The sequence below is a fragment of the Ammodytes marinus genome (assembly GCF_949987685.1).
Source record: "Ammodytes marinus genome assembly, chromosome: 10".
NCBI lineage: Eukaryota > Metazoa > Chordata > Actinopteri > Uranoscopiformes > Ammodytidae > Ammodytes > Ammodytes marinus.
Genome location: NC_137214.1, coordinates 1005707 through 1033636, shown reverse-complemented (window position 1 = coordinate 1033636; position 27930 = coordinate 1005707). Strand labels below are relative to the sequence as shown.

The following is a 27930-nucleotide window of genomic DNA, read 5'->3' as shown; positions in this document are numbered from 1 at the left end:
TCTGATGATAACAAAAATCTAGTTAGTTTCGTTAGTTTACAGAAACTTTTTCATGTTCGGCTACAGAAAAAATCTTGGTGGGCCTCAAGTGTCATTTATTGTTTGACCAGTGGGGACAGTAGGTCTAATAATCTTAGCTTCATTCGCCACAATGAAATAAGATGAAGAAGACGGAACCCGGATCATATATGACAAGATGGCGGAATGTGAAAACTGCTACGATGTTGGACAGCCGTCAAATGAAGATACAGAACCTCCGAAATTATCCGACTTGCTAGACAGTGGGTGGAAGATATTTGAAGATGTAGAGAAAACAAACGAGCCACTTGGCTCAAACTGTATCCAGGTCCGAGTTAAACGCGGTATAAGTATGTTGGAAGAAGCGTCTAGAATGGTGGCTCAGCTCAACCTGTTTAGCTGCAATGAGGAGATTGAGGAGCTAGCCACGGCAGACCTGAGATACCTTCTGTTGCCAGCTCTGTTAGGAGCTCTGACCATGAAGCAGACCAGCCGAGACAAACGACTAGAGACAGTCCGTACGTCCCGTGTTTACTTTATGGACTTTTTGAGGAGATGTAAAGATTATAACATATTCCAGTTTCAACTGCCGAAGTCGACGAATGGAAACACAAGTCCTGAAAAAGCATCAGAAAATGAATTCTCCACAGTCGGGGTAAGTGGTGTAGCCAATTACACATACATTAGCATAAATGACAGCTAATGTTCATAGGACAATTAATGTGCCTCAGTTTGAAGCGGTTCAAATGTAGCCTATCTTATTGTGAAACCCCCTCATGTTTAAATACATTACTTTACGTTTAAAAACTAAGATGTAGCACTGATCATTAAAATAAACAATTGAAGAAGAGGCAGTAGGCTAATTGTTTGCATTACTAGTTGTAGCAGTCATTGTTGTTTAGTTGTGGAAGCAGCAGCGAACAGCTTCATCCCCCGCAACAGAGGCAGTGCCAGTAGTGGAGATTGATGCTAATGTACTTACTCTTGTTATAAAGGCAGGGGCGCAATTACCCACTGCAAAGATGTAAAAAGAGACAGAAAAACAACTATTACAGGGCTCCAGACTAACATGTTTTACTAGGAGCACTGGCGCCCCTAACTCAGAATTTTTTGGGCCGCAAGCAGAACATGTAGGGGCACACCTTTATAGACCTGCAACGCATCTATTAAAATGTTTCCCTAATTTAAACTATATTAGGCCTACTGATATTGTATTGTCAGCACGTTTTGGACCACACTGACAACAGATGATACAATTCATTGTGTTATTGATTTTGCAACGCCATGTGAAGAAGACATTCCTTTTAGGAAAAGGAATTTTGACCCATTTTCACCACAACTCCTTCTGCATCTGAGCCCTGTAATTTTTCCTTCTCTATCTCTGCTGACTCCTCTATAAGGAAAATAGTTATTGGCCCAAAATTAACTAGTAGTAGCTAGATGGCATAATCAACAAATTTGCATAATGTGCAATTCTGAAAAAGGCAAAATGAATAGAAAATGCTGACCAGGTAGTAGGCCTATACAAATTACCTAGGCCGCTTTACATATTTAAAAACTAACTTTAAAAACTTTGTTAGTTGTAACTGTGTCACTGATCACTCGCGGACTGCTCTCTCTCTCAAACACAAAGCACTAATAATGGCTGTAATAATGAAAAAATATTTCGGCAAATTTCCCGGTCGCGCGCGTGCCCCTAGTTGAAAAAAGTACTCGCGCTGTCTCAAAAAATGGTCGCAAAATGCGAGCATTTGGTCGCAGTCTAGAGCCCTTTATTAGTGGACCTATTATACTTTTTCGACTTTTATGACCTATAAACGTTGTTATAATGATTTATAGTCATATTTAACCATACTAAAGTATCAAATAATGACTTGCATGCATTTAGACATATTCCCTGCTGACCGTCTGAGGTGGCTGTGCAGAGCGCTAAACACTAGGGCAGCCGGTCGAGAATTCACTTGTTCAAATTTCCTGCATTCGTAACGTCACAAATCCGGATTTTTCCATGTATGGTAATGCTGCAACGTGCTCAGGTGCGCTCCGGCCATGCCCCCACAGGGTTCAACATAACTTTCTTTTCCTACTGGCCCGCCGGGCCAGTGGACCCGAGTCTTACTGGCCCCATGTAAATTTTCACTGGCCCTGCACACACTTTTTTTCTTCTTCATAATTTAGTGAATAAAAATAACCAAATCTAAAGGGAATATCTATACTGTAACAATATAGATATTCCCTTTTAGATTTGGTTATTTTTCTTTTAGTTAATGATATGAAATATTGATATTGCTCATACACATAAAATAAAACCAGGAATTTGAAGCCTACAACTGAAAGTATGTGGAAGGAGTCGGCAAGTATTTTAAAGTCCAGAAGTTTGATAATTGTTTTTATTCTTGAATTTGGGCAGTTTAATGAATAGTTCACCTGCAGAAGTCATGTTCAAACATAAAAAAAACTAGAACTGCAAGCAGTTGTGAACAGGGGCCAAGCCTCCCACGCGACTCGGGATTGGGCGTCGTCGTCCGCGGCGCCGGCCCCTCGCTTCACGGGATCCGGGGATGTAAAGTTTTTGAATGTGGGATGTTTGGTTTGGGAGTTATAGACCAAAAGGCAAAAAAATCTCAGAGAAAGATGCTCAAGTGTGTTTTTGGCGCCCCCTTTTGGAGCAATTTAAGGAAAAAGTAGAACCAACCTGACAACCATAGGACAAACACATGTGTGAAGTTTGGTGTTAATAGGATGAATCGTTTTGGATTTAGGAGCAGTTTGGTACAAGGTAGCTAATGTGCAAATCTTTAATGCGCTACCGTTTGGTCTTCTGATGGTCGTAGAAAAATTCTTTATACAACTTTTGCTCGTGGGAGTCGGTAGAGCATAATGCTTTTGGTTTCGTCCAAATCGGGCAAAAACTGTAGGAGGAGTATGTTTTGGTGACTGACAGTTTTTGAGATGTAGCGGAAAAAAAATTCATACACAAATGGGCGGGGCCTATCTGAAAAGATGCAGCTGACTTGTAAGAGATGACGGTCTGGGGCCGTATTCACAAAACATTTTATCTTAGCGCTAAGAGTACTCCTAAGGAGCAATAACAGTTCTTAGTAAGGAGTAATTTCTTAAAACCTATTCACAAAGCTGATAAGACCAACTTTTACTAAGGAATGGGAGGGACTCCTTAGCTAAGACTAGAGGGCGGTGTTGACCCTGTTGCTATGGATGATGTCATGTTCATACCTTCTATGCCCACAGTGATTGGCTGAGAGGGAATGAGAGCTAAGAGTGAATTTATGATGGAAACACTGTGGGAGATATCCATATCGTGTCGCTGTATTAAAGTAAAGAGTTTTTATATACAATTAATGACAAGTGACACTGATTTAACATGAAACCAAGATACTGCAGGGTTTCCCACACATTTGTTCACAATTAACCTACAATAGCGCCACATAGGTCTATTCATTTAAAATTTTACAATGATTTGAATCGGAAAAATATCCTCATTGAACAGCTGCACGCCATGCACTCTCACTGTATTTCTCTCAATGGCGGACTCTGCAGCAATAGTCAGACAGCGACAAACCAGGAAATTCACAATTTAGAAACAACAGCCGGCAAAATCGTAAAATGCATGAGGAAGGAAAAAGGCGAGACGTGCAACTATACAGTAGCGGACCTGTGGAACGGAGGAGATGCTGGGAAGCGCCACATATAGGCCTGTAGTGGGAAATTAAATCCAAACGTGACACCAACAGTAACTTTCAGTGCATCGTAAACCCAAAGCAACTGGAGGAAAAGGAACTTAATAAATATTTTTTATAACAATATAATAAATATAAATGTGTCTATACTTTCTAAATATAGTTTTACTAAGGTCATTAAACCCTTACAGCTATTAAAGGTACCGTTTATAAAGCTCACTAGCATTAAATCTCTCCAAAACACCATCAAATGTAGGGCCCTATGAAATCCGTTTAATTTTTTCCAAATTCCGTTTTATTTTTTCACAAATTCCGTATAGGTCCATGGCTTTTACCTGTGGGACAGCGCTTCACCTAACAGCTGGCTGCAACACCAACCTACAGTCTATTGTGCGACGGAGAGCTAGTTATCATTAGCATCAGCGTTAGCCGACATCACGGCAACAGCTGAATAATGTAACACATTAAACAAGTTACACTACATGAAAACAACGGGCTGTAGACGCTAGAGTTATAATTGCGTGTAGGAAACATTGTTGAGACTGGAATTTCGTACCACAGCGGCCGTTCCATAATACAACACTCCCTTTAGCAATGGCTGAATATAAGACCTCCCTGTGCTGTGTATCTGCGGGGGCGAGTGGCATTAATAACTTAAAAACAGTAAACGTTTAACATGATTACGTGCTTTTAGATGCTTTAAATCATATGCCGAATTTATAAACAGACCATATTATTAACAATAAATTAAGTTATGTACATGTCAGAGTTACGTACATGGATACATTCATAAGTAAACATTGAATAGACAGATTTGTGAAAGGGGTTTGGCGCTAGAGCTGCAACGATTAATCGAATAATCGATTATTAATCGATTATTAAAATAATCGCCAACTATTTTGATAATCGATTAATCGTTTTGAGTAATTTTTTAATAAAAAAATTCCAAATTCTCTGATTTCAGCTTCTCAAATGTGAATATTTTCTGGTTTCTTTAATCCTATTTTGACAGTAAACTGAAATATCTTTGTGTTTTGGACATAACAATACATTTGAGGACGTCAACATGGGCTTTGGAAAATTTATCAAAATGTTTCACCATTTTACGGACCAAAAAACTAATCGATTAATAATCGATTAATCGAGAAAATAATCGACAGATTAATCGATTATCAAAATAATCGTTAGTTGCAGCCCTATTTGGCGCTGTGTTACATTAGTGATCCTGCAGCCAGGCTATACTTTTCACGGCAGTAGTTTGGTCTTTAGATGTCGCCAAACCAAAATTCCTCCCTAGTTCTGCTTTAATTTCAACCGTGTTGTTTCCCTTTGCCTTGGAAATTGAATTTCACCAAAATAATGGCGAATTCCGTGACATTCCGTGTTAAACAGTAGATTCCGTTTTTATTGCCCAATCCCGTGATTCCGTCCGTGTTTTCGTTATCACGGAAATCATAGGGCCCTACAAATGGTTGTCTGTGATTTACTCTTAGTGACTTAGGAGTCCTCTCGAGGACTCCTAGCTTTTTATAGATTTAGGAGCTAGTTTTAGCGCTAAAATGCTTTGTGAATTACACTTATCTTAAAAAGTTAGGAGTCCTAAAATTAGGAGTGAAACGCCCCTTATTTTTGAGAGTTACTCCTAAATCAGCACGTTAGGACCTACTCTTAGCCTTAAAATGTTGTGAATACGGCCCCTGATCATTATTTGTGGTGTGGTAGGCTGTTTTTATTACTTTCTCTATATGCATTAGGGATGTGAATGTGTCAGGGAGATCTTGCCAGTGAGTGAGCCGTCGCTCAGATGAACTGTGGTTTGTGGCTAAAATAATAACCGGGGATATTCCCCCGTTAGCGATTTCAATGGGAAAGACTTCCGCGATCTGATTGTATGTCTCGAGCCTGAAAACACAGTGCCATGTCGGCAGACAAACTGCGCGACTATAGGAACTGTCCAGTGAGCCGAGTCCCTCCGTTGGTTTCTGTCTACAACCGACACAATCCCCGGAGACGCATTCACAGCGTTTAAATAAAGCCTCTCATTTGTATTACCATTGGGGCTTGCATGCAAATACTGTAACATTACGGCGGCAGCTAAAGGAAAAGCGCAGTTTTCACTTCATTTTCTGCACCTCAACCTCTGCTGTGGAAAGAAAGAAAGGGGGCAGAGTAAGTCGATTGATTTGTCGACTCGCAGGCGGACGGTAGGCAGCTCTGCCAACGGAGCCCGCTTGTTGCTCCGCCTGTCAAAACGCCCACGCATCGTTTGTCCACTGGCCTTTCATTAAAAAATATATTTTATATTAGGTTTATTATATTGAGTCTTAAATACACACTGCTTTCATTACGACTCTCAACGCGCATTTCAATGAACCATGATGTAGTCTACAAAAAGATACTGAACTCTGTTACTGGCCCGGGCGGGACAGTGACTGGCCAATCAACTTGCCCTGCATATGATTTTACTGGCCCCGGGTTATGTCGAACCCTGCCCCACCTTCCTGCTCAAATCTGCCCTCGTGCTGCTGAAAGTGTTCCGGAAGGAAGGTAACCAATCACAACGGAGTAGGGTTTGCAGGAGGGGGGCGAGGGGGCAGAGAAGCACAAAGCCGAGTGTGGACAGAGACTGCTGAGCGCGCCCAGATGAGAGGAAGAGTTTCCCGGAAATCTACATGTTTTTTTGTGCTGTGATTCGTGTCAGGTTGCTCCATAGGAGTCATTAATGAGAAATTAAGACTAGAAAAGTAGTGTAATTGGAGATCTTTAAACTATTGTCCTTAAAGCCCTGCTAGTGAAACAGATTAAATGCCTAGAAAATGTGAGAGTTGAACCGTTAAATGTTGTCCAACAAAGAAACTATATATATATATATATATTAGGGGTGTAACGGTACACGTATTTGTACCGTACCGTGACGGTACAGGCACGTATTTGGTGTTACAGAGGTGGACCGCGGTCCGTATGTGGAATACATAGCGTTAATATATGGCGAATGTACAGGCTTGTTTTGCGGTGTGGAACTTAAAACTTGTGGTCGGAGTTCCCCCCGGACCATTTAGCCTGCGGCTCGGCTCGCACGTGCGCAGTAGCAGCCAGCAGCGATTGAGAGTCTATTATCTCCATGGTGAGCATGAGGGTCAGGCAGTGTTAGCAACTTAGCCGCTATATTCAGCGACTTTTCAGACCGCTCTGGCGACTCTTTTTTTTTAAAAAGCCACCAGCGACCAATCTAGCTACTTTTTCTGGTGTTATTGGTGACTTTTGGAGACCCTGTGCTGTCGCTAAAGCATGTATCGCTCTTAACACTTCTAAACGAGCAGCGGCCAGCGGGTGCTCAACGGCCACTCCCCCCGGTCCCACAGCACTGACAGGCGGCCGAGTCCTCACGCAGCAGTCCCTCCCAGCTGCGGTCAGAGCAGGAGATGCACACCTCTCCGCTCTAGTGTTCCGTTTGCATCACTATTAGCAGTTGTAGTAGCAGCGTTCCCCCCCTCTTTTACAGTCTATGAGTAGTGCAAATCAAAATGTTATACAGTGCTTTCGAACAGAGAGCGAATTGCATGGCGAAAGACAACAGGAAACCGGAGCTTGCAGGCGTCCCCCTGTCATTCAAATCCCGTTTGAGGGATAATTTCGGATTCCAGGTGAATCATGAAAACAGTGATAGACGTGTGGAACAATGTCGGCACACAGGTTATTGTTTCACCGCGATCGCTTATGTAGGAGGCAACACGTCGAACATGTACGCATTTGAAAAGGCACCATCAGGTGTTTGGCTACTCTCACCATTACTGTGAAGAAAGACGAGCTGGGCAAAACCCAGACATTATTTTCTTTTTTATACTGAATAAACAAGCTGTCATTTAATTAATGCTGCAGTAGCACTTTTATTTGATAATTTTTATATTTATAAGAGCACTTTAGAGTTTAAGAGAGCTGCAGCAATATTTTATTTTTTTCAAAAAGACCCTTAAAGAAGACATACCCTTTGTTTACACCAGCTTACAGAGCCTGCTGAGCATTAACACTATATTTTTTCATTGCAATTTTAGTTTATGCTGCACATTCACTAGTATTTAATAAGTATTTTATTTATTGGAGAATTGCAGCAGAATTTTTATATTTGTTATGCATTTTATTTATATCAATCAATCAAACTTTATTTATATAGCACTTTTCATAGAATCAAATGTAACACAAAGTGCTTAATACAACTCCCCCCCCCACACCCCCCACCCAGAGATATACATACATGCAAACACATTCCCCCTCCCACCCATCCATACCCCAAAATAAGAAATTCATTAAAAACAGGAAGGAAACTGCGCTGAGGAAACGCCATCATCAGAGAGAAAACACTAGAGACTGTAAAACTAAAACAATTCAAAATAAATATATGTTACTGTCAGCTAGTCAGCTAAAGCTGTTCATTCTCCGTTATATATATATATATATATATATATATATATATATATATATATAGTTTGGGAACCCCTCTCAGCCGGCATTATAATTGACTCTGCTTTCACAAAAAAAATATAAAAGTGGTATGTCTTTAATTTACCAGGAACAGCTAAGTACTGGGATGTTTTCCAAACAAAGATTTTTTGAAAAGCAGTATTTGGTTGTATGAAATAAAATAAAATGTGAAAAACTGGCTGTGCAAAAATATGGGTACCCTTGTGGTTTTGTTGATTTTAATGCCTGTAACAGCATGTAAAACTGATGATTTTAAACACAAAGTTGGTTGGATTATGTTGTTAAGCCTTGAACCTCATAGAATTGTCTGTTCAATCATGAGAAAATTTATTTTAGGTGCCTAAATGCAAGTTGCACTTCTCTTTGACTCTCTGCTGAAGTGAGACAGAATGGGATCATCAAAACAGCTCCCAAAAGATCTTAAAAACAAAGATTATTCATTGTCATGGTTTAGGGGAAGGCTACAAGAAGCTTTCCCAAAGGTTTCAATTGTCAATTTCTACTGTAAGGAACGTTGTCAGGGAATGGAAGGACACAGGCACAGTTGCAGTTAAACCCAGGTCTAGCAGACCAAGAAAAGTACAAGAGCGGGATATGCGGCGGATTGTGAGAATGGTTGCACACAACCCAAAGATCACCTCCAAAGACCTGCAAGAACATCTGGCTGCAGATTGTGTATCTGTACATGGTTCTACAATTCAGTGCAATTTGCACCAAAACATCTGTATGGCCGGGTGATGAGAAGGAAGCCCTTTCTGCGCCCACGCCACAGATACAGTTGCATGGAGTATGCAAAAGCTCATTTAGACAAGCCAGCTTCATATTGGAAGAAAATGCTTTGGACTGATGAGACAAAAATTAAGTTATTTGGTCTTTATAAAAAGCAGATGTTTTGGTGCAAATTGCGCTGAATTGTTGAACGATGTACAGATGCACCATCTGCAGCCAGATGTTCTTGCAGGCCTTTGGAGGTGATCTGTGGGTTGTGTGCAACCATTCTCACAATCCTCCACCTATGCTAGGGCCCTATGATTTCGGCGATAACGAAAACGCGGACGGAATCACGGAATCGGGCAATAAAAACGGAATCTGCTTGTTAACACGGAATGTCACGGAATTCGCCATTATTTTGGTGAAATTCAATTTCCAAGGCAAAGGGAAACAACACGGTTGAAATTAAAGCAGAACTAGGGAGGAATTATGGTTTGGCGACATCTAAAGACCAAACTACTGCCGTGAAAAGTAGAGCCTGGCTGCAGTAACGGTAATGTAACACACGGCGCCAAACCCCTTTCACAAATCTGTCTATTCAATGTTTACTTATTCATTTATCCATATACGTAACTCTGGCATGTACATAACTTAACCTATTGTTAATAATATGGTCTGTTTATACATTCGGCATATGATTAAAGCATCTAAAAGGCACGTAATCATGTTAAACGTTTACTGTTATAAGTTATTAATACCACTCGCTCCCGCAGATACACAGCACAAGGAGGTCTTATATTCAGCCATTGCTAAAGGGAGTGTTGTATTATGGAACGGCCGCTTCGGTACGAAATTCCAGTCTCAACAATGTTTCCTACACGCAATTATAACTAGCGTCTACAGCCCGTTGTTTTCATGTAGTGTAACCTACCTGTAGTGTTACATTATTCAGCTGTTGCCGTGATGTCGGCTAACGCTGATGCTAATGATAACTAGCTCTCTGTCGCACAATAGACTGTAGGTTGGTGTTGCAGCCCGCTGTTGGGTGAAGGGCTGTCCCACAGGTAAAAGCCATGGACTTATAAAGCCTGTCCAATATTCACTCTAGTCCAGCTTCTTGAAAAGTTTATAAGGACTTTATTATTTATGTAAAAAAAAATATTTAATGTTTCACTTGAAGCACACAATTAATGGCTTTATTTTCTATATAGCTACCCAACAAATCTGTTTTTTAGTTTTTTTTAAGCACTAAAAACTGTGCAATGTTGTGATGTATTTTAAATTGAGCCTTATATCTGATTAAATTGTTAGAATATTATTTGTTCGCAATAATTAGACACTCGTTCTGATGACGAAATGAGTGTTAATGGTAAAAAAACGGAAATCATGAGATTAAAACGGAAAAAACGGAATTTGTGAAAAAATAAAACGGAATTTGGAAAAAAATAAAACGGATTTCATAGGGCCCTAATACTATGCCGCTCCTGTTTTTTTCTTGGTCTGCCATGCCTGGGTTTAACTGCCTCTATGCCTGTGTCCTTCCATTTCCTGACAACGTTCCCTACAGTCGAAATTTACAATTGAAACCTTTGGGAAAGCTTCTTGTAGCCTTCCCCTAAACCATGACAATGAACAATCTTTGTTTTTCAAATCTTTTGGGAGCTGTTTTGATGATCCCATTCTGTCTCACTTCAGCAGAGAGTCAAAGAGAAGTGCAACTTGCATTTAGGCACCTAAAATACATTTTCTCATGATTAAACAGACAATTATATGAGGTTAAAGGCTTAACAACATAATCCAACCAACTTTGTGTTTAAAGTCATCAGTTTTACATGCTGTTACAGGCATTAAAATCAACAAAACCACAAGGGTACCCATATTTTTGCACAGCCAGTTTTTCACATTTTATTTTATTTCATATAACCAAATACTGCTTTTCAAAAAATCTTTGTTTGGAAAACATCCCAGTACTTAACTGTTCCTGGTAAATTAAAGACATACCACTTTTATATTTTTTTTTGTGAAAGCAGAGTCAATTATAATGCCGGCTGAGAGGGGTTCCCAAACTTTTTCATATGACTGTGTGTATATATATATATATACAGTCCCCTCCATAAGTATCGGAACAGTGAGGCCAATTCCTTTATGTTTGCTGTAGACTGGAAACATTTGGGTTTGACACCAAAATATGAATATGAGACAATAGATCAACATTTAAGCTTTCATTTCCAGGTATTTACATCTGGATCTGATACACAACTGAGAAGATAGCATTATTTGTAAAGGAACACCACATTTTTAGGTGAGCAAAAGTATTGGAACAGATAGACTTAAAGTACATTAAAGTGAATAAGACTTAATATTTTGCTGCAAATCCTTCACCTGCAATAACTGCATCAAGCCTGTGACCCATTGACATAACAAAACTTTTGCATTCTTCTTTTGTGATGCTTTTCCAGGCTTTTACCGCAGCCTCATTCAGTTGCTGTTTGTTTTGGGGGGTTACACCCTTCGGTCTCCTCTTTAGCAGGTAAAATGCATGATGTATAGCAGCGGTCCCCAACCTTTTTTGCGCCACGGACCGGTTTAATGTAGCAATATTTTCACGGACCGGCCTTTAAGGTGTGGCGCATAAATACATAAAATAAAATGATACGACCTGCATACAAACGGTGGCATTTTCTAAATACAATAATAAACGTGAATCCACTGTGTACTCTTATGCAACTTTATTAGCAGCGCCCTCGTAACATCGTGCCAACAACATAACATGAATCCTCTCTGCCCTTATTATGTCCATGTCTCTGCGGCTCTGCCCCGCTCTGCCCCAAACACTCTCTGGTCGCTATGGTAACATTTAAACATGCCTTCAAAATAAGACGCAACACAAAAACAAATATAAAGTGCATGAAAAATACAACTCACCATATAGCTAAATCAGTGGGAGCCCTGAGCTTGTTTCTCTGCAACGAGACGGTCCCATCTAGGAGTAATGGGAGACAATGACACCCGAAGTGTGTTGCTTATGTCCAGTCTACTCCGATATTTTGTTTTGGTTGCTGTCACTGCAGAAAATCCCGCTTCACACAAATAGGATGTCGGAAATGGCAACAGGGTTTTCAGTGCTGTTGTGGCGATCTCAGGGTATTCTGCTGTGACTTTAATCCAGAACACCGGCAGAGTGGTTGTTTCGAACATACTTTTAAGGCCGCCGTCATTTGCGATCTCCAGCAGTTGATCTTCTTCTTGCATCGGCATGCTGGATTCCCCTGGTTTGTTGACAAATGGGTTGCGGATCCATTCCTTGGCAGTTCGTGGGTCTTTTGCGGTTGGGAAGTAGCGCTCAAACTCGGTTAAAAGCATAGACAGGTGATCGTGCACCAGCTGGGTGAATGAAGGCTCGGCCTCAGTCTCTTCCAAAACCCCCGCGAATGTCTGAAACATGTCAAATATACCTCTGTTCACGCGCCGTCCCCACAAATCCAGTTTGGCTTTAAATGCAGCTACTTTATCTGCCAACTGGAAGACAGTTGTCATTTTCCCCTGAAGTGACCGATTGAGTTCATTGAGCAGGTTGAATATGTCGCACAAGTAAGCGAGTTTTGCGACCCATTCCTCGTCACTGAAATGTGCTGCCAGCGGTGACTTTTTTTCTGAGAGAAATCTCTGCAGCGGCTCTCGTAATTCAAACACTCTGGCCAGCGATCTCCCTCGGGATAACCATCGTATGTCCGTGTGTAAGAGAAGGTGTCTGTGCTCCGCGTCCATCTCCTCACAGAGCTGCTCGAAAAGGCGCGAGTTAAGGGCGTGTGCTTTGATGTGGTTAATAACTTTAACAACATCATTCAATACGCTGTGAAGTTCCGGTGGTATTTTTCGGCTAGCCAGCATTTCTCTGTGAATGACACAATGCGTAGACTCACATTCAGGTGCAACCTCCTTTATCCGAGTAGTTAAACCAGACAGCCGTCCGGTCATGGCAGCAGCTCCGTCAGTGCATATGCCGACACAAAAGGACCATTTCAGTTTTCCTGATATATAATCATCCAGCGATTTGAATAGTTCTGCGGCTGTGGTTTTGGTTGGCAACGATAGTGCACATAACATATCCTCATGCACATCCTCCTGATAAAGATATCGCACATAAACAAGTAGTATTGCCTTGTTGTCAACATCTGTAGACTCGTCAGCCTGGAGTGCATACCACGGTGATAAATTAATCCTCTCCAACAATTGTGTCTCAATGTCCTCTGCTATTTCCTCAATGCGCCGAGTGACGGTGCTAGCCGAAAGAGGCACCTGTGCTATCTTTTTAACCGCAGCCTCTCCTAGAATTTCTCGGCAAATGTCTTTAGTGGCGGGCAGGATTAATTCTTCACCGATGGTGAATGGCTTCTTAGCCTTAGCAATACGATCAGCCACCAACAAATGCACTCGCATTTGTTGATGTGGTGGCCCTCAGTAATTGCTTCTGTCCTTCTTGTTCATGCTTTTTTCTTTCAAAATACTCCAAAGGCTTGTCTTTTAATGCAGGGTGCTTGGTCTCCAAGTGGCGAAGCAGTTTTGAAGGCTTCATTGCCTCATTGGAGAGCCGCTCGCTGCATATAATGCAAAGCGGGCTTGGTGCACGGGAATCACCTGTTGCTATGAAGCCATATTTTAAGTAGGACTCCTGATAGTGTCTGTTAAATGCAGCTTTCTTTTTCTTGGAAGTCGTAGGCTCTTCTTCCGTCTCCTCACTGGGCCTTTTCCCCTTCCCAAAGAAACTTTCTAAAGACGTTTGTTTTTTACTCATTTTGCTAGCAAGTTGTAGGTTTCATTTGAGCGGCAACGTATCGAGTAACCGAGACAAGCTACAAGAGTACGTGATAGACGGATGTAACAACCAGAGGGAATCCGGTCATTTTTCAAAATAAAACATTTTTTTTTTTTTTAATAAATAAAACTGAAATAATGTAGGGCCCTATGATTTCCGCGATAACGAAAACACGGACGGAATCACGGAATTGGGCAATAAAAACGGAATCTACTGTTTAACACGGAATGTCACGGAATTCGCCATTATTTTGGTGAAATTCAATTTCCAAGGCAAAGGGAAACAACACGGTTGAAATTAAAGCAGAACTAGGGAGGAATTTTGGTTTGGCGACATCTAAAGACCAAACTACTGCCGTGAAAAGTAGAGCCTGGCTGCAGGATCGCTAATGTAACACAGCGCCAAACCCCCTTCACAAATCTGTATATTCAATGTTTACTTATGAATGTATCCATGTACGTAACTCTGACATGTACATAACTTAATTTATTGTTAATAATATGGTCTGTTTATAAATTCGGCATATGATTAAAGCATCTAGCAGCACGTAATCATGTTAAACGTTTACTGTTTTTAAGTTATTAATGCCACTCGCTCCCGCAGATACACAGCACAGGGAGGTCTTATATTCAGCCATTGCTAAAGGGAGTGTTGGATTATGGAACGGCCGCTGTGGTACGAAATTCCAGTCTCAACAATGTTTCCTACACGCAATTATAACTCTAGCGTCTACAGCCCGTTGCTTTCATGTAGTGTAACTTGTGTAATGTGTTACATTATTCAGCTGTTGCCGTGATGTCGGCTAAAGCTGATGCTAATGATAACTAGCTCTCCGTCGCACAATAGACTGTAGGTTGGTGTTGCAGCCAGCTGTTAGGTGAAGCGCTGTCCCACAGGTAAAAGCCATGGACCTATAAAGCCTGTCCAATATTCACTCTAGTCCAGCTTCTTGAAAAGTTTATAAGGACTTTATTATTTATGTAAAAATAATATTTAATGTTTCACTTGAAGCACAAAATTAATGGATTTATTTTCTGTTATATCCTATACCCAACAAATTTGTTTTTTCGTTTTTTTAAGCACAAAAAACAGTGCAATGTTGTGATTTTTAGCCTTATATCCGATTAAATTGTTAGAACATTATTTGTTCGCAATAATTAGACACTCGTTCTGATGACGAAATAAGTGTTAATTGTAAAAAAACGGAAGTCATGAGATTAAAACGGAAAAAACGGAATTTGTGAAAAAATAAAACGGAATTTGGAAAAAAATAAAACGGATTTCATAGGGCCCTAATAATGTAATTATTTATTCTTTCTCTGCGGACCGGTACCAAATGACCCACGGACCGGTACCGGTCCGCGGCCCGGGGGTTGGGGACCGCTGCTCTATAGGGTTTAAATCTGGAGATTGACTTGGCCAGTCTAAAACCTTCCATTTCTTGACCCTGATTAACTCCTTTGTTGTTTTTGCAGTTTTTTTGGGTCATTACCTTGCTGCATGATGAAGGATCTTCCAATCAGTTTGGTTGCATCTTTCTTTAAATTGGCAGACAGAATGTTTCTGTAGACTTCTAAGTTCATTTTGCTGCTGCCATCATGTGTTACTGTGTTGTTGTCAAGATGAACCTTTACCAAAGTGATGGGAAGGCTAAAGTTTGGAGAAAGAAAGGATCTGCTCATGACCCCAAGCATACAAGCTCATCTGTGAAACATGTCATGGCTTGGGCTTGCATGGCTTCTTCTCGGATGGGCTCATTAATCTTCATTGATGATGTAACACATGATGGCAACAGCTAAGGGGCACTTTACACTGTGAAAACGTGACAGTTTTCCAGTTTTTGGTTTAAAAAAAAAACCCGTTCAGACACAATTTATCGGACATCTTCACCCGTACACAAGTTTTCAGAGGAAACGGGCCGAAATCGCTGTAGCAGCAGTGCCAAGCCAATAGTCAGCGGTGACACAGCCTAGTAGATAGCTCTTCCGGTACAATTTGATGCATAAAACCTTACTGTAACCGAAAATTAATGCCACTAACATAAAGCGGTAGGTGTAAGCTTGGGGTTACAAATATTGTAAAAGACAAGCTTTCTGTCCTCTTATTTCACCGCATTGAACTCGTAAAAACAGAAGACTTGCTGATAGTGAAGGGGCTTCGTGAGCGGATACCTTCCTGTTAGGCGTACTTCAAAATAAAAGTCAACTCACGTGTGTCCAGTGAAATGCTATTAATGTTTAGCCAGTGAAATGCTTTTACTTTGAAGCCGTAGCCTTAATGCTCCTTTTGTTGAACAGTAGCCGCTAGCTTAACCGCTGCACACTGATAGTGTTTTTAATGTAGAGAGAGCCGTGTCCCTGGCATATAGAAGTGACACACGTTTATTTAGCTAGAAAAACAGGCAGAGCACAAATCTTTCCCCAGCCAAAGTGGCGGGGGGTCTCAATAACTTACTGCGGTAATCGCTTGGACTAAATTGTCGAGTGTTAGCCTATATTTTAGCGCTGCACGACACTCTCCGCTGATCACAGTGATGGTGCCGTGGAGACACCGTTCATGTTGTCTTCTAACTTTATAACTCGCTTGTGGGTATTTTGACAGCAAATGTTATAGACTACGCATGTGTGAGGGTGGAGCCGTGACGTCAGCGTTATCAGGGGAAATGGTTTCGGTGTTTACAGGAAACCAAAACCGTTTTCCAAAAAATCCTCCCTGGGAGGTGATCTCAAAAACCTGCGGTTTCATGCCTGCGTTTGCTGTTTTCCTGTAAATGATATAGTGCAACCGCGGGAATTTTTCCGCGTTTGCACCGTTTCGTGTTGTCGTGTAAAGTGCCCCTAAATGAACTCAGAAGTTTACACAAACATTTTGTCTGCCAATTTAAAGAAAGATACAACCAAACTGATTGGAAGATCCTTCATAATGCAGCAAGATAATGACCCAAAACACACTGCAAAAACAACAAAGGAGTTAATCAGGGTCAAGAAATGGAAGGTTTTAGACTGGTCAAGTCAATCTCCAGACTAATTGCTAAAGAGCATGCATGTTACCTGCTAAAGAGGAGACTGAAGAGAGTAAACAAACGTCAACTGAATAAGCCTGCGGTGAAAGCCTGGAAAAGCATAAAAAAAGAAGGATTCAAAAGTTGTGTGATGTCAATGGGTCAGAGGTAGGGCTGGGCGATATGACCAAAATCTCATATCCCGATATAGGAATTTAATTTCCCGATAACGATACATATGACGATATAACATATTTTCTGTTAATTCAATTAATAAATAAATATAAAAATGTCATAAATAATAAAATTCTCAACAAATAAAGTAGGCCTATTTACCCATATTTGATTATTTTCTGCTTTAATTCAAACGCAAATTTTCAAGCATTCAACAAAATAGAAAATGCAAATGTGACATTTCAGTAGTTTTGGGCCGTGTGGGGTTTCAGACATGGGGGCACAGAATTGACTGAATTGGTGGATTCCTCCTTAGCTTAGCTCTTTAGCCTAATGGAGCTATCATCTTTAGATGAGGCTGCGGCGGCTTGTACATTCACCCCGCGGAGAGGGTGACCGCCCCGGGGAGCGCAGGAGCTTCTCATCGCTGAGAGAGCAGCCGAGCCGCGCATTACTGCGAGCCGGGAAGCGCTTGACAGCCCGCGGGGACAGCAGAGCCGAACTGCACTGCGTTAGCTCGGCTGCTAACCCCGCGAGCCTGTCAAGCGCTGCACGGGTAACGCCGGCTCGACTGCTCTGTCAGCGGGGATATATGATCCTCTCCCCATGGTGCAAACACCGACAGGTCTGTTACTGATGGGTTTCAGAGTCCGAAATTAACTTTGATTATCACACAAGCGAGAAAAGCCTGGTGCAGTCAGCTGGAAGTAGTGTGATAGAAGCGCGGCGGGGCTAGCTAGGAACTAGGAAGCGCTTAGTGTTTCTGCTTCAAAATAAAAGTCAAAGTTTACTTTAATTCCTCACATTTCACCAGTTAAAGGCTTTTAATGTGAAGTTACGCTGAAGGAAATCTTCGGTTTGAATAACAGTAACTTAACTGCGAGCTACATGTATAGTTTGTGTCCTAAAGAGTGGGATTGGCAACATAACGAAATAAACGATATTGCTTAAAATGAAACGATAGACGTTTTTGTTTCGTCAGGCGATGTATATCGCCATATCGCACAGCCCTAGTCAGAGGCTTGATGCAGTTATTGCAGGCGACGGTTTTGCAACAAAATATTAAGTCTTATTCACTTTAATTTATTTCAAATCTATCTGTTCTAATACTTTTGCTCACCTTAAAATGTGGTGTTCCTTTACAAATAATGATATCTTCTCAGTTGTGTATCAGATCCAGATGTGAATACCTGGAAATGAAAGCTGAAATGTTGATCTATTGTCTCATATTCATATTTTGGTGTCAAACCCAAATGTTTCCTGTCTAAAGCAAAAATAAAGGAATTGGCCTCACTGTTCCGATACTTATGGAGGGGACTATATATATATATATATATGTATATATGTATATATATATGTATATATGTATATATATATATATATATTACTAAATGATAGACGGTTATGGTGATTAAAGGAGGTAAACTCCTGCACAAGAGACTGGATGTAGAGGAAAACCAGAGAGAGAAGGAGCATTGTGACTCAGGGCTGGACAATAAGGATTGCCCGATGGCCCGGGGCAAGTAAATTGCCACGTCGGGCCAGTAACTATGACAACCCGCTTTCCTGACTAGGCAACAGGGAGGTTCCGCTGAAATTATTGAATTTAAAAAAAAAAATAAAACAAATTATAGCGCCATATACAAAGTCATCTATCTATCTATCTATCTATCTATCTATCTATCTATCTATCTATCTATCTATCTATCTATCTATCTATCTATCTATCTATCTATCTATCTATCTATCTATCTATCTCATAATCATATGTTAAAGACATGAATAAATAAGTGAAGGAAAAGAAAGGTATGCAGAGGGTCTGACTGCAGTCCCAGCCTAAACTACTGTATTGTTATTCTCCTTCCATATAAATTCCACTAGACTAGTATATGTCATGTCACTCAAAATAACATGTTTCAATTATTGCCTGTTTTCTGTTGTAGCAATGTGTTGTAGGCTTAAGATGTGTTGTAGGCTTAAGATATACAAATGTCTTATTTTATCAGAAATGATTATCAATATAACAGTGTTTCCCCTAGAATTTGTTTTAGGCCCGGCGGTAAAAGCTGATAAAGAGTATGCGCGTGGCGTGCGTACCAAATTTCTAGTAGAAATTGACCAAAACTAACCGTATTATGGATGAGCCTCTTTTGACAGCCCGCTACAAATTAGGGCATAGGGTTATGCCTTCACATTCGGTACGTTTGTACATTTTGTGTTTCCCTCAGGATTTTTTGAGACTGCTGGGGGAGACTGTACCTTCTAGTGGGGTCTTGAGGCATGCCCCTGCGGAAGAAAACCTTTACCATTTTAAACTTAAATGCATCAATCTGGTGCACTTTGCTCTGTAAACAGCTGTCATATATGTCCTGCCTAAAACAATTTTCTGGAATAATTTGGAGACACAAGCCATATAAACTATTGAAGAAAAACACATGGATATGAAAATAAAATACAATAAACAGGTATGTCCTGTCTAGTCTTAATTTCTGGAATAATCTGGATCATGAAACATTTTCTTTAATTTATCAAATATTAATATAAAATAAATGAATTAACCTAGGCTACACATCATGATTAGCCTATCAATCAAAATGTGTGCAAATTTAGCCAAATTTCATATCCCGACCATTATATTTCATGTAGCCTAGTTCTCAATTTAAAACATAAAAATAAAGTAGCATTGAAAATACCAAAAAATAAAGCTTGTATGGCTACAATAGCCTGCTGTTTTCAAGATAACTTGCTGCGCTGTCTCAGCTGTTGATACAGATTGGTTGCTACGGCGACGTAGCGACTTTAACTTTCTAAGTTTTGCTCAGCACTTTTTCCTGTTCAACTCCCTGTAAGGAAGGTTCTTTCTCGTCAGTTTCCCTGTTTGACATGTGCGCTCCGAATGCACACGGGCATTGCGCCGCGGCGCGCAGAAAAAAAAAAATATATATATATTTTTTTTTACGTTTTTTTTTTGGGGGGGGGGGGGGGGCAGCTTTTGGCCTGGCGGGGGGTCCCGTTGGCCTGGCGGGGCCGCCAGGCCTGTATAATGGTAGGGGAAACACTGTATAATATATGAGGGGATTCCCGCTACCGTCCTCCCATGCCCCCCTGCCAAGACCTCTTGCCACCCCATGTAAAATGTTCCAGATCCTCCACTGCTGAAAAGCATCGAAAATATCCTGTTAAAGTTCTTTACATTATTTGTTTGCATAAAACATCTCAACGTCTCATTTGCAGTTATTGAGGGTTTAGAAACTAAAAAATTACAAATGTTCCAACTCAAATAATATTTGAATAATAGCCTCCACTTTCAGTATGACCCTTAACTCATCTATAATACTATCCATGAGGTGTTTATACACTATAAATAAAGAGCAAATATAACAATTATTTGAACGGCACTAATGATTTTTTTTTTTTACTTTGGGCAAGTAGAATTCAGACCCAAGTGAAAAAAAAACCTTAGCGTTAAGCCCTGTGACTCCAAGTAAAGTATGTTAAAGTCTCACCTTTTAAAATGATCCAGGAAATCCTCTAAACTGTGTTGTGTCCTCCTTTTTCCAGTCTGTCCCCTGCTCATCAGACCTGGTTGCCATGGCAGCACAGAGACAAGCTAAGATTGAGCGGTACCGTCAGAAGAAGGAGCTGGAAGCCAGGCTGTCAGGTGTTCAGACGGCTGTAAACAGCGGACAGGCAGACGATGAAGTTCTAAGAGATTATTACCTTCTGAATGTCCGGAGATGGATCACTGTGTGTCTGGAGGAAATAGAAAGCATTGACCAGGAGGAGGAGATACTGAAGCAGATGGGCGGTCTGAAGCAAGGTGCTGCGAAGAAGCCAGCTCAGCCAAACAGGCCTCCTATCAAACCCTTTATCCTCACCAAGGACGCTGTACAGGTGAGACTGTGGGACAGTATTAGCATCAGATGTAAATCATCTTATTTTTTCGCTTTTTAGCAGAAAAACATGTAGAGGATTTTATCAGAGCTCAGAAACGTCTGGAGTTCAGACATGCACCGCCAACAAGCTCCACCAGTCCGAGATGTGAGTGGTGAACAATCATCAATAAGGAAGAAATGTGATCTGAATAAAATCTTGAATGATCTTGACCAGAGATCACTTTAATGTTTGGTGAAATCAAATCGTAAAAGAAAGCAACAGTAGAACTAAGAGCTATGTTGAATAGTGAAAGTACGGACATTTCCACACTATATATTCCACATTATTTATTTATAAATACAGTATCTCACAAAAGTGAGTACAGCCCTCAAATTTCTTCAAATATTTAATTATATCTTTTCATGGGACAACACTGAAGAAATGACACTTTGATACAATGTTAAGGAGTCAGTGTACAGCTTGAATAACGCCTTTTTTCCTGGCTCAGAATGGGCCTTTGTACGTGGACCGATTCTTTTGGGGTTGCGACTGTGTGTAACAGTAAAGGCAAAACGTTTGTGTATTTTAAGAGGGGTGTGGGGTTGGGAGAGAGCAGTTTCTGTCCAGCTAAAGAGCATTTCAGTTTATTGTGGATCCCCATTAGTTGACGCAGAAGCGGCAGACTTGTCTTCCTGGGGTCCAATTAAAATCTGAACTCACAAACAACAAATCATCACATTCACTCAAATACAGTAAACAACAGTTGCAAACAAACAAATAAATGGGCATCTGGGCACCTCAGAGCGCGCAAGCACCCACATCAAAACACAATACATTGAGCACCAAGCCAAACCATATTCCCGAGTTCCTATTTAACATAAATACATTTTCAATCGAATCCACTATGATTCGACTTAAAGTGAGTAAACTAATTGGTTGGGATGTTTTGAGGTGCAGATATGGTCGGATATGCCTTTTTTTCTTTCTCTCTCGCGGTTGCGTATGTCACGTGACTCTCGTGTCCGCGAGTGACTTATCTTGCACATTATTTTAGTCTGTTGTGAGTCTGAAGTGTTTTCAGACAACACAATTAGTTTTACCTTTGTCCTCAAGGCAGACGTTCTGCCATTCTCTAGAAGTTTTTCAAAACACCCGGCAATGCGCAATATTTCCCTCCTACTCTCTGGACCAGCCGAAAGCTAAACTATCAGGTGAGGAAGGGGCCGAGAGGAGTGCACGGCTGAAAGGGTGCTGCATTTAAAAGCCGGCAAGCCCCGGCGTGCGGAACAATGACAGTTTAATTACGATTATTTTGTTTTCATTGGAAGCCGTAATAGTAATTGAAATTAATTGCCATTAATGTCTAAAGTGCTGACAACAAAAGTGAGTACACCCCTAGGTTAAAATGTCCAAATTGGGCCCAAAGTGTCAATATTTTGTGTGGCCACCATTATTTTCCAGCACTGCCTTAAGCCTCTTGGGCATGGAGTTCACCACTGGAATCCTCTTCCACTCATTCATGTCGACATCACGGATCTGATGGATATTAGAGACCTTGCGCTCCTCCACCTTCAGTTTGAGGATGCCCCACAGATGCTCAATAGGGTTTAGGTCTGGAGACATGCTTGGCCAGTCCATAACCTTTACCCTCAGCTTCTTTAGCAAGGCAGTGGTCGTCTTGGAGGTGTGTTTGGGGTCGTTATCATGTTGGAATACTGCCCTGCAGCCCAGTTTACAAAGGTTGAATGCACGTGCTCAGCGTCATATCCAGAGGCTTTAGAAAATAGATGTATGAGTGCTCCCAGCATTGCTGAAGGGGTGGGGGGTCAGCCTGTCAGTGCTCAGACCATACGCCGCACACTGCATCATACTGGTCTGCATGGCTGACGTCCCAGAAGGAAGCCTCTTCTAAAGATGATGCACAAGAAAGCCCACAAACAGTTTTCTGAAGACAAGCAGACTAATGCCTCGTTTCCACCGAGTAGAGCGGGTCGGGTCGGAGCGGTTCGGTCCGGGTAGTTTGGCTTTTCATTTGCCAAAAGTTGGGTAGGGTACGGTTTAAGCGCACCTAACCGCTCTGAGCCGCTCCCGATCTCAGTACTCCTCCGTAGGGGTACTAGCGGCCTGAAAGCGGGCCGAAAATGCATGAGAAGGCGGAGCTACACACTGCCGTCATTTGATTGGTCGAAAGAATCATTTCCGCCATGTGTAGATCTCGGCAAGAGTGAAGAGAGTCTTGTGTTTTGGCGAAAATGTGAGCACAGCTCTGTTTATTGTGTGGTGTTTTTCCTCGTCAATAAATTAATCAGTTGGTTACACTGTGTCCCATAGTCACGTAGCTGCTGCAGCCAGCACTGTTCGCTCACTGTCTCTATGAGTTGCGCCGAGCGGTCTCTGTGTGTTTACGCCATAGATAGTAGTAAAATACACGCTCACAACAACACGGGGGGAATACATAAAGAAGCGGCTGGTTTGAATCATCTCCGCCGTTTGTAGTCACCTCGGCTAGAGTGAAGAGAGTTTTGGCGAAAATGTGAGCGCGGCACTGTTTATTGTGTGGTGTTTTTCCTCGTCATTAAATGAATCAGTTGGCTACACTGTGTCCCACTGCTACGATGTCACGTAGCTGCCGCTGCCAGTGCTGTTCGCTCACTGTCTCTATCAGTTGCACCGAGCCGTCTCTGTGCTCACAACACGGGGGGAATAAATAAAGAAGCGGCTGGTTTGACCAAGCAAAAACAAGAGACCGCTGGCTTGACCACAGTTGTTCCCACAGCCCGATAGTTTGACCCACATTCTGGCGTCGGCTATCGCAGTCCAGCCTAAACCCCGCCCTACCAGTAAGGGTAGGGTCGGCGGTGGAAACAACACCGAGATTCTTAAAAGTGAGCTGTCCCGCTCTGAGCCGCTCCGATCCGACCCGCTCTACTCGGTGGAAACGAGGCATTAGGACATGGATCACTGGAACCATCTCTGTGGTCTGATGAGACCAAGATAAACTTATTTGGTTCAGATATTGTCAAGCGTGTGTGGTAGCAACCAGGTGAGGAGTACAAAGACAAGTGTGTCTTGTCCACAGTCAAGCATGGTGGTGGAAGTGTCTTGGTCTGGGGCTAAATGAGTGCTGCTAGCACTGGGGAGCTACATTTCATTGAATGCCAACATGTACTGTGACATATTAAAGCAGAGCATGATCCCCTCCCTTCGGAAACTGGGCCGCAGGGCAGTATTCAAACATTATAACGACTCCAAACACACCTCCAAGATGACCACTGCCTTGCTGAAGAAGCTGAGGGTAAAGGTTATGAGGTAATGGACTGGCCAAGCATGTCTCCAGACCTAAACCCTATTGAGCATCTGTGGGGCATCCTCAAACAGAAGGTGGAGGAGCGCAAGGTCTCTAATATCCATCAGATCCGTGATGTCGACATGAATGAGTGGAAGAGGATTCCAGTGGCAACCTGTGTAGCTCTGGTGAACTCCATGCCCAAGAGGGTTAAGGCAGTGCTGGAAAATAATGGTGGTCACACAATATTGACACTTTGGGCCCAATTTGGAGATTTTCACTTAGGGGTGTATTCACTTGTCACAATGGCTGTGTGTTAAGTTATTTTGAGGGGACCATAAATGTACACTGTTATATAAGCTGTACACTGACTACTTTACATTGTATCGAAGTGTCATTTCTTCAGTGTTGTCCCATGAAAAGATATACCGTATTTTCCGCACTATAAGGCACACTTAAAAGCCTTTTAATTTTTCTCAAAAAACGACAGTGTGCCTTATAAATGGATCAATTGGTTAATTGGTTGATCCATACTGGTTGTACACGGCGCTCAAGGCGCTCTGTCAAAATGTTTCAGTATGAAAAACCAATAAAAACTATTTAATAATAATAAAATGTTTCAGTACGACTGGTAAACTACAAAGCCGCACCGCTTGCAGCATTACGGCTACCGTAGTCAGTAAACTTTTATTTTGAAGCAGAAACACTAAGCGCTTCCTAGTTCCTAGCCCCGCTGCGCTTCCATCACACTATTTCCGCCAGACGGCACCAGGCTTTTCTCGCTTGCGTGATAATCAAAGTTCATTTCGGGCACTGAAACCCATCGGTAACAGACCTGTCGCTGTTTGCACCATGGGCAGAGGATCATATATCCCCGCTGACAGAGCAGTCGAGCCGGCGTTACCCAGGCAGTGCTTGACAGGCTCACGGGTTAGCAGCAGCCGAGCTAGCGGGGCAGTTCGGCTGCTATCCCCTCGGGCTGTTTTGTTGACATTCCCTTTAGCACTGCTCAATCTAGTGGATGCATTACGCAACCCCGGTCAACCGTTTGAATAAAGTATCTTCTATTCCATGCGCCTTATAATCCGGTGCGCCCTATAGGGGAGAGTGGCCTAAGTTGTGCAACTTTTCACTGAAAGTGACTTTAAAGTAAGGCCTTGACAGTAAAGTCTCCAACTCAAATTTGTACATATATTTCAGGGTGTTGTGCATCCCTGGCAATAAAAACTTTGGATCTGGAATAAACTGTTGAAGAAATATAGCTTTCGGAAAAAAAGTTGTCTTGTTGCACAACTTGCCCCCGGTGTGGTGTAAATTGTGCGGTTGGAGAGAATACCATGGGGTAAATTGTGCCATTGCTATATATCTCATAAACTGTAATGCAAGACAAATCCATTAGACAATCACTTATTTAAGGTTTATTTAAAGTAAATAGTTGACAAAGATTGAAGGACAATTTTCTTAAACAAGGCCTAGCAGATCTAATGGTTTTACCTGCAAAGCTCACAATGACAAAGTCACCATCATCAATTTTCTGGCCATCTGAACTCTCATCAGTGGTGTCGTTAAGTTGAATTGAGATGTCACTCTCTTCTGAGCTACTGTAGATAATCACTTTCTTTTGGCAAATGTGATTCCCCCTACATTTCTGCCTTTAAATCAAGGCTCAAAACCCATATGTACACCCTGGTGTTTCCTCCCCATTAACTATCTTACCTCTGCACTACTCTCTGTGTTTATGTGGATGTATGGGCTTTACGTCTTTTATTTTGGTTATTGTTATTTTACCTTCATTGTTTACCTACTGAATGCACTATGTACAGCACTTTGGACAGTGCAAACTGTCATAAATGTGCTTTTATCAATACATTTTACTTACTTACTTATAACTCACCTAGGCCCTTTGGCACAAATCACCCCAATCCCAGAAATTTGGATAATAAGCGTGATGTAGCAATTTAGGGCTGACATCCTGCTAACTGTATAGACTCAAAATGTAGCATACCAAAGCACTAAAACATGTGTCAAATGTTTTCAAACTTGTCTATAATTGTTCAGAGTCTGATCAATTATGACACAATAATCAAAAAACCTTGATCATGGAAATTTTACTTGGAAAGGCAAAACACAGTTTTTTTAGCTTAAATGTGCTTATATCTTATTCCTTGTGTCTCCATTCTTTACAGGATGAGTCAAATGGATGGCTCTTCTTAAATATGTGGTCACATTTCCAATTTCTTCCACGGTTTTCTAGAAACAAGGGGTGGCACAACTTCCAAAATGCACAACTTTGGCCACTCTCCCCTATATGAAAACAGTTCTAAAATAGGCCATTCATTGAAGGTGCGCCTTATAGTGGGGAAAATACGGTAATTAAATATTTGAAGAAATGTGAGGGTTGTACTCACTTTTGTGAGATACTGTAAACTAACCGGCCACTTTATTAGGTACAGCGGTTAATTTTCTTGTTAACGCATACAGTGCTGCTTGAAAGTATTGCCTCGTTTCCACCGAGTAGAGCGGGTTGGAGCAGTTCGGTCCGGTTATTTTGGCTTTCCATTTGCAAAAAGTTGGGTAGGGTACGGATATAAGCGCACCTAACAGCTCTAAGCCGCTCCTATTTTTGGTACTCCTCCGTTGGGGTAAAAGCCGCCTGAAAGGGTGCCGAAAAGGCAGAGCTACACACTACCGTGCGTTTATTGGTCGAACGAATCACTTCCGCCGTGTGTAGTCACCTCGGCAAGAGTGAAGAGGGTCTTGTGTTTTGGCGAAAAATGTGAGCGCAGCACAGTTTATTGTGTGGTGTTTTTCCTCGTCATTAAATTAATCAGTGGGATAGCCTACACTGTGTACCCTACCACTGTTACAATGTCACGTAGCTGCCGCAGCCAGCGCTGTTCGCTCACTGTCTCTGTCGGTTTGCATCGAGCCATCTCTGTGAATTTTCCGGCGTAATACGCAACACGGAGGAATAAATAAAGAAGCGGCCGGTTTGGCCAAGCAAAAACGAGAGACCGCTTGCTTGTTCCACAGCCCGATAGTTTGACCCATATTCTGGCGGCAGTTATCGCAGTCCAGCCTAACACCACCGAGATTCTTAAAAGCGAGCTGTCCCGCTCTAAGCCGCTCTACTCGGTGGAAACTGATAATGGAATCACTTTAGCACTACAGAACCACAGCGGAAAACAGAAGATAGAAAAGCAACTTGGAAGGTAAAACAGGTGATGAGTACACAGGTGAGGGAGTGACAGGTTCCAATCAAGGTACAGAGCAGGAGTACAGCTTGTAGTTTCCTTGACATGGAATGTGTTTGTTTCATCCACAGGCTAAGGTGTTTGGTGCTGGTTATCCCAGTCTTGCCACCATGTCAGTAGATGAGTGGTATGACCAGCACAGGAGGAATGGAGTCCTGCCTGACCAGGGGCTACCCAGGAAGGTTTCTGTAGAGGAGGACACCGACACTAATGAGAGGGAAGAAGAAGAAAAAGAGAAAAGGGTTGAGAATGATGACGAGGAGTCCCTGCTGAAAGCACGGAACTGGGATGACTGGAAAGAAACCCATCCCAGAGGTTATGGAAACCGCCATAACATGGGATAACTGATCTCCACTTCTTGTGGGCTCTGTCTTCTCTTGTAATCTAATCATTTGCCCTGTTAGTATGATAGGGCTGCCCAAACAACAAGCCTGTTGTTTGATTGGATGGAACAATCCTGTGTGGTGTTATGCCTTTGATTGAGTCTCCATAGAATCCAGAATTGAATAGAGCCGAGCCATGATGCCAATGTTTCTGCTTTGCAGTGTGTATTCTGCTAAAATTGTCTTTGGAAAATAAAGATTCTAATCAAATCACGTAGTGAGAAAACCAATGTG

The 27930-nt window shown here is 41.8% G+C and overlaps 1 protein-coding gene across 1 annotated transcript; it reads left to right on the top strand.

Moving 5' to 3' along the window:
- Positions 1-196: 196 nt before the first annotated feature.
- On the top strand, positions 197-27930 carry igbp1 (immunoglobulin (CD79A) binding protein 1; the record flags this gene model as incomplete). The annotated part of the gene is made up of 3 exons (XM_080035097.1): positions 197-673; positions 20459-20791; positions 27385-27930. The coding sequence occupies 3 exons, from the start codon at positions 197-199 to the stop codon at positions 27655-27657; spliced, it is 1083 nt and encodes a 360-aa protein (XP_079891223.1). The 3' UTR covers positions 27658-27930.